This window comes from Lepisma saccharinum, chromosome 23 (assembly GCF_977018435.1).
Source record: "Lepisma saccharinum chromosome 23, izLepSacc3.1, whole genome shotgun sequence".
In the NCBI taxonomy this organism is placed as follows: domain Eukaryota; kingdom Metazoa; phylum Arthropoda; class Insecta; order Zygentoma; family Lepismatidae; genus Lepisma; species Lepisma saccharinum.
This window is the reverse complement of record NC_139251.1, coordinates 11,206,777-11,219,096: the sequence shown is the minus strand read 5'-3', so window position 1 is coordinate 11,219,096 and position 12,320 is coordinate 11,206,777. Positions and strand designations below refer to the sequence as shown.

The window sequence follows — 12,320 nt, the reverse complement described above, 5'->3', positions numbered from 1 at the left end:
GAATAGTAACATCCCAAGGCAGTTTTCCAGGTACGTATGTATCTTTCACTTAAATTGGCCTGAGGATTGCCAACAGACAATCTAATATGCTGAATTCCATGGTTAAATAAATATCTGGTAAATGCATCTGATACAAAATATGAAGCATTGTCTGATACAATCTCATAACAATAACCATAAGTCATAAAGATATGATGTAATTTATCAATCAAGACCTTTGAACTCAATTTCCTAATTCGCTCAAATACACAAAATTTAGATGCACCATCTACCAGAACAAAAATATATTTATCAGATACCGGTAATGGCCCACAAATATGTATGTACAACCTTTTCATGGGAATTGTTACAATTTCAGACGTTAATATATTTTCAGGGGTTGTGTTTTTACACTTAGCTCGTTGTGTAAAAGATTGAACTAAATCCTTAACATCCTGAGACATATGCTCCCAAGTAAAGTGTATTTGCAGACGCTTAAGTGTTTTCAACAAATTTCCATGAGATCTTGTTCGCATATTAGTGTGATAATATAATATTAAAGGGTGTTTCAAATTATCTGGTACACATATCCCGTAAGGAAAATTCTTGGCTTTAGTTCTTTTGTACAAGAAACCTCGATGCAATCTATAATCTGGTAGATTTATACCTTGCTCTATTTGCCGTATGATATTAGCCAATTCCTGATCGTTCAACATTTCTTTCTTCAAGGTATCGGCATGAAATGGGTTCACCAACATGGTCAAATTAACATTACTAACATAATCAGAATCTAATTCTTCCGTCTGATATTCTCTCCAATCATACATACGAGATAATAAATCAGAAGTCACATTTTGCTTAGAGGGTATGTGCAGCATTTCCATCCACCTCGCATATTTGGAATATTTCCTGGATTGTTTAACCATATAACTCAGGCTCATATTATCTAATTGAATTATGAAAGGCTGAATTTTCAAACAGTATTCAAAACGTGATATGGCTTGCATTAAACTCATAAGTTCAATCTCATAAATTGTTAGTTTTCTATAAACTTCCTTTATTCTTTTAGAAAAGAAAGCCACTGGTCTCAGATTATTATTTTCATCCGCTTGCAAGAGACAAGAGCCGAATCCTCTCAAGGAGCCATCACATTGAATAACAAACGGTTTATTTAAATCAGGCAATTTCAAAAGTACATAATCTCGTACACAACATTGTTAACCCATATTCTCATAATCTCTGCAGTACTAAACGTAAATGTTCCAGATGTTCTTTCTCATTAGCACTATGAACAATTATGTCATCACAAAATAAATGTAAAAACCTTCCCTTATAATCATGAAAAACTTTGTTCATGACTCGTGAAATGCAACTTGGCCCAATACTAATGCCTAGGACGTTGAATTTTCACGATGCGCGAAATCGCGAAATGTGGAAAAAAGATGCAATTTTGAACATTCTGCACGTAACTACACCCCGTATGATGAAATATGCATGAGTTTTATTCGCGAAGTAATGCGAAATGTGTGCTTTTCCACGAAATGAACGCTTTTTCGCGAAATAACCGTGAAATATCATCAAAATAAGTAGAAAACACGCAAAAATCGGCAATCGAGGTTGTGCGCGAAAACTGTCGATTTGTAACGAAACGTTTGCTTAAAGTTTCCTACCACTTGCACCTGAAGAACGTTTTATCTTCGATCACATCAGGAAGACGCTGCAAATTGGGATTTTCCATGCACATAATCTCAGTTCGAAAACTTCGCTCCATGTCAAGCTGCATTCCTTTCTTCCCCCGAATGTCTACTCAACTTCCAGTTTCATTGAACTTGCTAGCTGTAGCAGCGATAAGATTTGTCTGTTCCCGCACATCAGGGAAAACAATGGTGTCATTTGTGTTCAGTCATGAATGAATTTTGTTTGTCATCATGTGATTTTCAACATGTGTTTGTGTATGTGCAGTAGTGATTATTTTATTTGTTGGACAGCAAGGACATGCTTTAAATACATACAATGAATAAATCACTTGAGATATACAATTTAGAAATGAAGTGATTTTGTGTTGATGTTTTATTTTTGTTGGACAGCTAAGTACTTGTGTATGTGTACAGTATATAAAAATGAAGTAGTTTATCAATTTATAGCTCTTTTGCATGTTGTTTCCTCTCATGATGAAAAAGTGTGTGCCAATTTTTTTTTCCACCGCTGGTATATACCGCTGATCTAACATTTTATTTACCGCTCTCCTCAGTTTTTATTTACCATAAATTTGTCTCCCTACGTAATGCCAAATGGAATGACCTTATATCTATACTGATTATTAGGAGTTACAAAGGCTGTTACATCTCTACTTGGTTGAACGCTCTTTGTAAGTCAATAACAGAAAACACTCGCCCCTGACTCAATGGAGCCATAGTTACTTCCATATTAGCCACTGTGTGCGCATCATATATTATTTTCTTATTCACTGCAGAATAATCACAAATAAGTCTTTTAGTCCCCCCTGAAGAAGGAATTACAAAACAATGTGCTGCGTATGGTGACGAACAAGCTTAAATAATGTTTTGTTCTAATAATTCCGTAATCACTCCATTTAGTTCATGTTGTTTAGATGGCGAAACAAAATATGGACTCCGATGCACAGGAACATTATCATATAATTTGATTTTATACTAAAAGTTCTTTAAACGTCCTAGCTTAGAAGTAATAACATCAGAAAATTCGCTTTTCAACTTACATAATTGTTGTTCAGTATCCTCTAATGCAAACTGTCCAAAAAATGCGCCAGAAACATCAGAAGATCTGGATTCGAGTCCACGCCTTCTCACTTGTGGCCTCCACGAAGTCCTATATTGGCCACAAAAGGAGTTCTCACCAGTGTTTACATTTTTGACGAAGTTTTCCTGGTTCGCACCTGCTGCCTGCTGGAAAGCTTCATGTTGACCTTGATCTGTTCTCGAGCGCTGATAACACCGAGCTCTGAATCCTCGGCCTTGCTGGCGGAACCATGGGCAGGAGAACGTACAGGAAATGAAGGACGATCTTGTTTTTGACCTATATTCTGTAAAACACGAAAACTTTTGCATAAGCTTTCAGATGTCCACTTGATAGGAATTTTCTCATCACTTCCGGAAAAACGAACAATTTGTTCTAAATAGTTAATCACCATGTTGCACTGTTTTTGAAACCTCACACCAAGCACTAAGTCTAGAGGCATGTTTTTACAAACATGAAAGCTTGTTGTCCACGATAAATTTCCAAGAATAACATGTAACATAACTTCGTTATTAATATTCATAAGGTTATTGTTACCAACTATCACTCGCATATCAAGATCCCATTCTCGAACATTTCCTCTAGTCTTGATTCGTTCCAATAGACTTTCACTAATTAAACTATATGTTGACGCAGAGTCTAATCTAAACATGCCAGTAAATTCGGATTATTGATTTTACTGTCAACAAACACAGCAGTCACATTAGTTTCACCACCTTGTCTGAGTCCTCTATGTCACTACGCGATCCTTGCAAGGCAAATTGAGCACCTTTCTCCTGCACCGGGCACCATCGCTCAAAATTATCACTTGCTGAACATTCACGACAATATTTGGGAGTATAGTCTTTGAATGCATGACCTTTAGCCTTGAATTGTCTTTCCATATTATGCAATCCCAAAAACTCCTTGGACAAATAAGAAAGTTTTTCCAAAACTTTTAACTAGTTCTGCAAATCATTTAAGGTATTCGATATCCCCTTTAGATACAGTTTTTCGGAATATTAAGGTTTAAGTCTATCCACAAGATAACTTACAAATGTACTTTCATCAATATCATACTGCAAAATCTTTGCAGCTCGAGCTCTACTTTCGAAATACTCTAAGGGAGTTTCATTCTCTTTGATTACCCATTAAATACTTATTACATAAATACTGCCTCCCAATAGAAGTTGCATACTTATTTAATATCATTTGAACTACATCATTCCAAGGGATATTTTCAATTATACATTTCATCCATAATTTTCCCATATCAGCATTTAATTTGCGTAAAACTGCGAGCATAATCTCTTGAGAAGGAAACATTTTTCTGTCTTTAATACCCTGCAATACATACAGAAATCAATACAGGCTTTCAGCACTAATTTCCTTAACTATAGGTACAGTAGCTATTAACTGAGTCAAATTTTCTTTAGCCATTTCCATGTTTAACTTTCTCAAATCGGACCTAATATATAATACTCGTTCGTCTTCATCATCAGACGAAGTGGATTATTTTATCGGCGCAGTGGAAGTTAATTATCATTCAGTAGGCAATTAAACTATTTAATGTAAAGCTTAATATTCATTCAACCATAACATTTATTAACAAATCAGATTATACTTTCCACATTTATATATGTATCACATGGTTCATTCACAACCCATCTAAACACCTAAGAACAACATTTTGGTTTATTCAACAATAATAACTATGTATAATCTCCCCATTAAATTGTAACAGTCCGTCCAATTAAATCGTCAAAAGTCAGTACGTAACGGCTATACGAGTCAACTGCAACCCCGCCCAACAGCCAACATGACCCGGAGCAATCTACCCTAAAAAAAAATCCTTCCTTAGCACTTTTAAGAAGTCGAAATAACTATATTAACATTAGGCAAATTCCACCAGGCCATGCAGGCCCAAAAAGGGTAATAAACGGAAAAAACAGTATACTCAGCCTGTGTCCAGTTCGTCCTACGTCTCCCCCAGTCGGCAAGGATCTGCCACGCCAAACTCCTCGCTCACTTAGCGCAGAAGCCTAGCCAATGGCATACCCTACCTTAGTCACATGTATATTGCGTCTTCAATACGTCACCAATGAGTTATTGTACACCATGTGCTTACACACTCCATAAGTAACTATATTTTACGTTATCGAATATCAAAATGAGAAACATTTTGCAACTGGCGAAGCCAAGAAGGGCCTACTGTACATGCGCCTCTCACTTCATTTTCACCAAACTATACAAAATTATAGATCAATACACCGAGGATGTTCGCAAATGTTTTTGGGGCACATATAGTGCTGATTTTTGAAAATCGCGTTTTCTTCATTCTTCACGCAAAATCGGTTTGTAATAGCAGGAAAGCTTCACATCCGAAATCACCAAAGGATCTTATGGGAGCACTAGGGTGAGCATAATGTTTTGACCGAAAAACGGGACATCCCAAGGATATCAGTATACCCCATCCCCTTCCTGAAAAATCTGTTAGGTCTAATTATAAAAGTATTTTTAATATTAACGTATTGTTATTATTTATTAAAGGATGGTTCGCATAAATTGTACATCATAAACAATAAACGAAATATCATGTGTGTAGTTAAGGAGTGTTGGAGTTGTGTGGATAAATCACTGGACGGATTTCTGAAGCTTCTGTGGCGAACGATCACCGCCTTATGAGTAAACGGGGATAAGTGCATTTTAATAGCAAATTTTCAATCGCAAGTTTTTCCACCGCCGTAGAGTTAGGCAACACACGTAACGAATTGCTGGGAAGCGAGTATTTTACATCACACCGGGGGAGGTGTTAAATGTGCATACACGAAAGCACATATAACATTTGTAATGGAAGGAATTGCTCGAAGTGGGAGGGATGCGGGGAATGTTATCCCCCAGGTAGAATACACATGTTCTATAGTCTCAATCAGTGGCGGCGATTGGGTTCCAAAACCGGGGCGAGGGCAAGGTGCCAAAATTGGGGGCAAGGACAGTATATTTCCCTTTGTAGATAAGGTTTAGCATAGTGCGGGCACAAAATTGGCGTTTGGGGGGGGGGACTCGAAACTTGTTGCTAGCTAGGGGGATGTTTTCTTCTGTTTTAACATTGAGACCAGTGGCTGCGATTAGGAGGGGGAAACATCTCCCTAGCTAGCAACAAGGTTCGAACAGCTTCTAAGAATTTCAACTTCCACAACTGATTTAAACCTTTTGTATTTTGACTGGAAACTACAATTGAAACAAAAAAGGTCCAACTGTATTGATGCTAAATGCACTAATGAATACAGTAGTACTTGGAGACGGGTATACTTTCAAAAAACGCAACAAAAGGCTCCATACAGTGGTGTAACAAGATCCCACACAACTATAATTCCACATTGTCACCAAAAAGGGTGCTCTTTTACACAAAGCCCATGTTATTTTAAAGACCATGTTTGTTCTACTTTACACTTTGCACCGCAACAAACCATTTTCCAAGACGCTACTTTGCTTATGAAAGGCTGAGCCCACCTAATATCAATTTTAATTGGGAGTGGTGAGAAGTTGGACTGAGATTACCCAGAAGTCCTCATTCTTTTGTCTTTTTTACTCGACATGCCCTTCATTTTAGTCTTTTTTAAAAACATACAAATATTGTAGGTGATTTATATTTTGATATCAAGAAAATACTCTTCTTAGTAGGAGAAACAGAAAAATAATGGGGAGGGGGAAGAAAACCTTGAAAATTGGCTCCACAGACTGCCTCGAAAAATACTATGTTATCAACTACATTTCCTTAGTATTTACAAGTTCCTGGGTTTGAGTCCCGGTATTATCATGGGTGTTCTATAAGTTCATAAATGTCAATTAATCGTCACTCATTATGATCGTTGCGATTTCCAAAAGAGGGCAGAAAGGCGACACTAAATAACGATAGTACTCGTACAGTACAAATACTTTAGAACACTATTATAAACTGTGATTGCGTCCTTAATTTAGAGTAGAATTCCTACATTTTGGGATAGTGTGTCCTGCTTGTTCTCTGTAGAGTCGACTAGGCGTATCCTTGCGCGTGAACCCGAACCAAGCCTGGCTGCACAGTCGCAAGGAGAAGAAAAACAGGTTGCACTAGCCTGTGCGAGTCATTCCCATATTTTACAAGAGTTGTCGACCAGCCACTTGCAGGAAATTCGGACCGAATTTTAAGCCAAAAGGGGAAAGGTTAAATCGATTAAAAATTAAGAAATTTCAAGAACATTTGAAGAGGACAGACTCAGTATTGGTGCAAATTATATTATACCCTGTCCAAGGTAACTGTGGAGTAGGACGGCGAATAGCGGAAGAGGAGGAGGAGGGAAAACGAGTGGTGAAAGTGCAGCGTTGCCAACCGTACGGTCCTGATCGTAACTAACTAACTCTCTAGCCTTCTTAAACCCGAAGGTTATGGCTGCAGCAACACAGGCCTTCCATCTGTCCCTATCCTGAGCAAGATCTATATACTCTTTTCCATCCGTACCGATTCCCTTTAGGTCCACCTCAACGTTGTCCCTCCATCTTCGTCTTGGCCTTCCTACAGGTCTCTTACCATCAGGTTTCCCAACAAGAATCCTGTCAACTCGTCTTTCCTCTCCCATTCGTGCCACATGGCCAGCCCACCTAAGTCTTCTTGATTTAATCATTCTAATAATAACGGGACATGAATACAAATTATGTAGTGCTAAATTATGTAACCTTCTCCATTGACCTGTCTCCTCATCCCTTTTAGGTGCAAATATTTTCCTAAGGATCTTATTTTCAAATATTCTCAATTTACGTTATTCTTTCAATGTAAGGTACCAAGTTTCACAATCGTACGAAAATTTCATGGCATGTACGGACGTACGGTCCAGACCTTAGTCCGTACACTAAATGCACGGCTTGTCAAAATTTTCACTGTTTTATTCCTAATAAGCAAACGGACCTGAAGACAAAAATACGGTACGTTTGCCTAGTGCGTACGGTATTATCGCTTTGAAAAGTTTGCAACACTGACAGAGCAAAGCAGCTAAAGCGGGTAACTCCAGTCGTCCAATACGCAATCCCGTTTCTCTCACTGTTCATTGGTGGAGCCGTCTTGCGTCACTACTTGCGCAGAGACTTGCTCTCGTTCGCCCGGTGTATAGTTAGCTGGTACGGGGTTTAAGTTCCAATTTCGTATCCATTGGCCTGAATTCTCGAAAGTTGGGTTACGTATACTTTTCTAGTAGTCATCTTCTCCTGTCTTTGTGGTTCTTTCTTTCTTGTTTTAGGAATTCTGGGTCAAAAGGGGATGACCCCGCTAACCTGTCCTTGGCCACGCCACTGTTTCAATCCATTATTTATTTCTGTTCCTTCTCATTTCTACTGCTTTGCGTTTAATCCTATATATCTATTTACTTACTATTTTGCTTATTTTAAGTCAATTTTCTACTTCTTTGGTTTATAGCAACGATAAGGATGAATGGTGAACTTACGATGTAGCCAATGGAACAAAGACAATTCTACATTCATGCTTAACCTGGGTTAGAACCTGAGACATCTGGCCCATCCGATTAATTTTAAAAAATCATATATGAAACATAGGCCAAAGAAAATACTATTAACTAAATGTTATTATTATTTCTTATACGAAGAGGAAAATTTAACGAAAAGGGAAACTGACCCTTTCAAAGGGTAATTATGCCCTCAGATTGAGGCAAAACTGACCACAATTGAAAGTAGGTAGCAATTGTAGGATTTTTTCGTTGTCACACTCACTCGGAGTAGCCAGGGTCACTAACAAAGATACAGCTCGCCTATTCTATACTCTGTCTCAGGTATCTCTGGATCATGCGAACGAAAACAAGTCTCTACGCAAGTAGTGACCCGAGACTGTTCGACCAATGAACACGTGAGAGGGAACGGGATTGCGTGGACGAGGGGAAAAGCGACTGCAGTTACCAGCCTTCCCAGCAGCGTGTACTGCTTCGCTCCGCCCACTCACTTTCTACCGCTATGCGCGGCCTTGCTCCAGAGATAGTTGGGGCAGAGTATGGAGCCGCGTCTTCCCCTCCATGCACTCACTTTCTCTCACGCGTTCATTAGTCGAGCGAGCAACTACTTGCGCAGAGACTTGTTTTCATTTGCTCGTTCCAGAGACACCCGGGATAAAGGCCGTGTCCGAAAGGTGCAAGACCGTACTTGAAGCGAGCGTCCTCCGAGTATGGACTGGAAGTCGAAGTCTTGCGAATTGCACTTCGACTGCAGCGCCATATGTGATCAGGAGATATAACTGAGCACACGTTGTTTTCCCCTCCTTTGAAACACTTCTGTTTCACCATAGAAATCACATACCATTTCCAAATGTTCGTACACATACATTTCCATACATTAGAAGAACTTTAACCAACAACTTGCTGGCCCATAACGTATATTTAACCTGTGTTGCTGCCTTTCTACCTCCGTGTTTTTAAACAAGTGAACAACGAGTGCGGAAATCACGTGACCTAGTCAGCAACCATCCGTACTGCGAGCTGCGCACTTGTGTGGTTCTGTACTTGGTGCTTTCGAACTGTACTAGGTGCCGTCACTTCCGACAAGCCCATACTTCAAGTCTGTACTTTGTACCTTTTGGACAGAGCCAGAGTGTAGAAGCCATAACCCCCTTGTCAATTCGAACATCGACTTTTTTCTTAATTTTTTGTGCTTTGTATGCAGGATATGGAGGCCACGTCCCTCGCACTATGGAAAAATACGGCCAAAGCAACGTCCCGGTCATGAAGGAAGCCCTGTGCGAGTTCACCAGCGACTACAACAAGGCGAAGACCGACGCCGAGAGGATGCCAGGCGTCAACATGTACCACCACATCAAGGAGGAGGAGGAGAGGAAACTGCCCAAGAACACCCCCAGAAAGGGAAGGGAGGTCTACTACCCCAAAGCGGGGGAAGTGTACCTCAAGAAGGAAGGCATGATTCCAAACTACGCCGGCCACGTGCCCGGAGTGATCCAGGGACTTGGCAAAACCTTCGCTGAGGAGACCGTGGACGCCAAGAGATGGATACAACCCCCTGAACCACCCCAGCTCAGGAGATTTGTCTGCGACGATCCGGACCACGGATTCTGAAATCAAACATTCCGCGTTGTTCACCGAAGGAGGGATATACAATCACCGGAACATGATTTTTTTAATAATCTTTTACGAGGTTAGCAAGTCGTGGATTTGCAGAAATACTTTTATCAAAACATGATGCTTGCAAGTAATTCTATGCCTACACTCACTCCTAATGACTGTTAGAGCCACTACATTTTTCCTGGTTACTTGACTATCCTGGACAAATAAAGTCAAACCCTTGTCAAATTATCTGCAGGATTTAGGATTATTCTTTCACTGATCACCTATTATTAAGGTGACCGATCATATGTCCCGTTCCGACCGGGACAGTCCCGTTTAGGAGACGTGTTCCGTCCATATTTTAAAAATTCTCAATATGTCCCGTTTTATGAAAATCTAGAATTTAGATCGAAAATTAGATTTAAAATGCTAAAAAAAAAAACAAGGGAATTTTTAAAACTAGTATTATGGAAACACTGTTTCAAGTTATTTATATAAAATTGTTATTTTTATATTTGTCATAGCTTTTCTGCTACTTTTGGCTACTTTTACATAACAATCCAAATGCTACAATTTCCTAGCGAAGATTCGAAACGGCATCAGTTTAGTGTTAAGTTAGCTCGGGTTCCGTTGTTTGAAGAGCAGTGAATAAGTATGACCAAAAAGTGTTGTTTCAATGCGTGCCTGCATGATGAATTTAAATTCTGCGTATCGACACAAACTGAAAAGAAATTCCTAATGAATTGGTAAATGCTAACATATTTTCTAGTTTAACTAATAATGATAATAATAGTTCTATGATTGCCGATTTTTCAAGAAGGGGTAAACTGACTTCCTTGAGTCATTTTTGGGTCAAAATATTATGGTCACCCTACCTATTACGAGGGTCATTCGGAAAGTAACTTCCGTTTGGGTATAAAAGAAACACCAGGACATTGTGAGAGTTTTTAATATATACAACTGAAAAAGACAACTCTAAGGTACGTATTTTTCTACATAAGAACTGTTTCTGTTGAGACACTTATCATATCGGCGAACAAGGTTTACAATACCCATGTCAAAGAAATCTGTCAAGTCTCACACTGTTTTGGTGTTTCTTTTATACCGAAACGGAACTTACTTTCCGAATGACTCTCGTACATAATAATCGGCTAATGATTCTAAGTTTCCCTCTTCAAGTCGTTACACAGTCAACGCGCACGCACACACACACGCACACACACACACAGATACACACAACCTTGTACTTGGGTTTCAAATGCTGTAGCTTCAATTAAATATAATTATTAAATCTCATACCAATATAGCGGAATTGTGAACAATATGCATGATTTATTTATTTATTTGCTTTATTTTACTTCGCTTTTTGTGCCACTTTTGACTAATTAGCGAAGATGAGGATGAGTGATGATATAATGAAATTGATGAATGGACACTCACAAACATCCATGCCCAGGCCAGGATTCGAACCCGTGACCCAGAAAAATATGCATGAAAACGCACTTCTCTCTTATATATAGTCCCCACATTGATAAACTTCATTTTGAAATTCTTAGCACAAACATAATCAAAATTTACTTCTTACACAAATATACAAAAATCACGTGTAAATTACGCAAATAACAACATATTAGAGAGTTTTTAATATATACAACTGAAAAAGACAACTCTAAGGTACGTATTTTTCTACATAAGAACTGTTTCTGTTGAGACACTTATCATATCGGCGAACAAGGTTTACAATACCCATGTCAAAGAAATCTGTCAAGTCTCACACTGTTTTGGTGTTTCTTTTATACCGAAACGGAACTTACTTTCCGAATGACTCTCGTACATAATAATCAGCTAATGATTCTAAGTTTCCCTCTTCAAGTCGTTACACAGTCAACGCGCACGCACACACACACGCACACACACACACAGATACACACAACCTTGTACTTGGGTTTCAAATGCTGTAGCTTCAATTAAATATAATTATTAAATCTCATACCAATATAGCGGAATTGTGAACAATATGCATGATTTATTTATTTATTTGCTTTATTTTACTTCGCTTTTTGTGCCACTTTTGACTAATTAGCGAAGATGAGGATGAGTGATGATATAATGAAATTGATGAATGGACACTCACAAACATCCATGCCCAGGCCAGGATTCGAACCCGTGACCCAGAAAAATATGCATGAAAACGCACTTCTCTCTTATATATAGTCCCCACATTGATAAACTTCATTTTGAAATTCTTAGCACAAACATAATCAAAATTTACTTCTTACACAAATATACAAAAATCACGTGTAAATTACGCAAATAACAACATATTAAAAAAAATCGTTAATTGAACTTTTACAGCTGAATGGGCGCACTGTGTCACTGAAATCGATACATGAAAAAAGTTTTGTTTTTGGAAGGTACGATATTATTATATATATCTTGTGTGAGATATTAGAAACTTAGCCGGCCCCCGTAACGGAGTGGTTAACACATCGTGCT

General features: G+C 38.6%; 1 protein-coding gene across 1 annotated transcript in view; it reads left to right on the top strand.

Annotated features, from left to right (window-relative positions):
• Positions 1-10,064, top strand: part of LOC146005375 (CIMIP2 protein CG18335-like) — a 46,716-nt gene extending 36,652 nt beyond the window's left edge. The window contains exon 6 of the mRNA XM_083144587.1: positions 9,430-10,064. Within this exon, the coding sequence (XP_083000713.1) occupies positions 9,430-9,836 (407 nt within the window). The 3' untranslated portion in view covers positions 9,837-10,064. The remainder of the gene's footprint in view (positions 1-9,429) is intronic.
• The last annotated feature ends 2,256 nt before the right edge of the window (positions 10,065-12,320 follow it).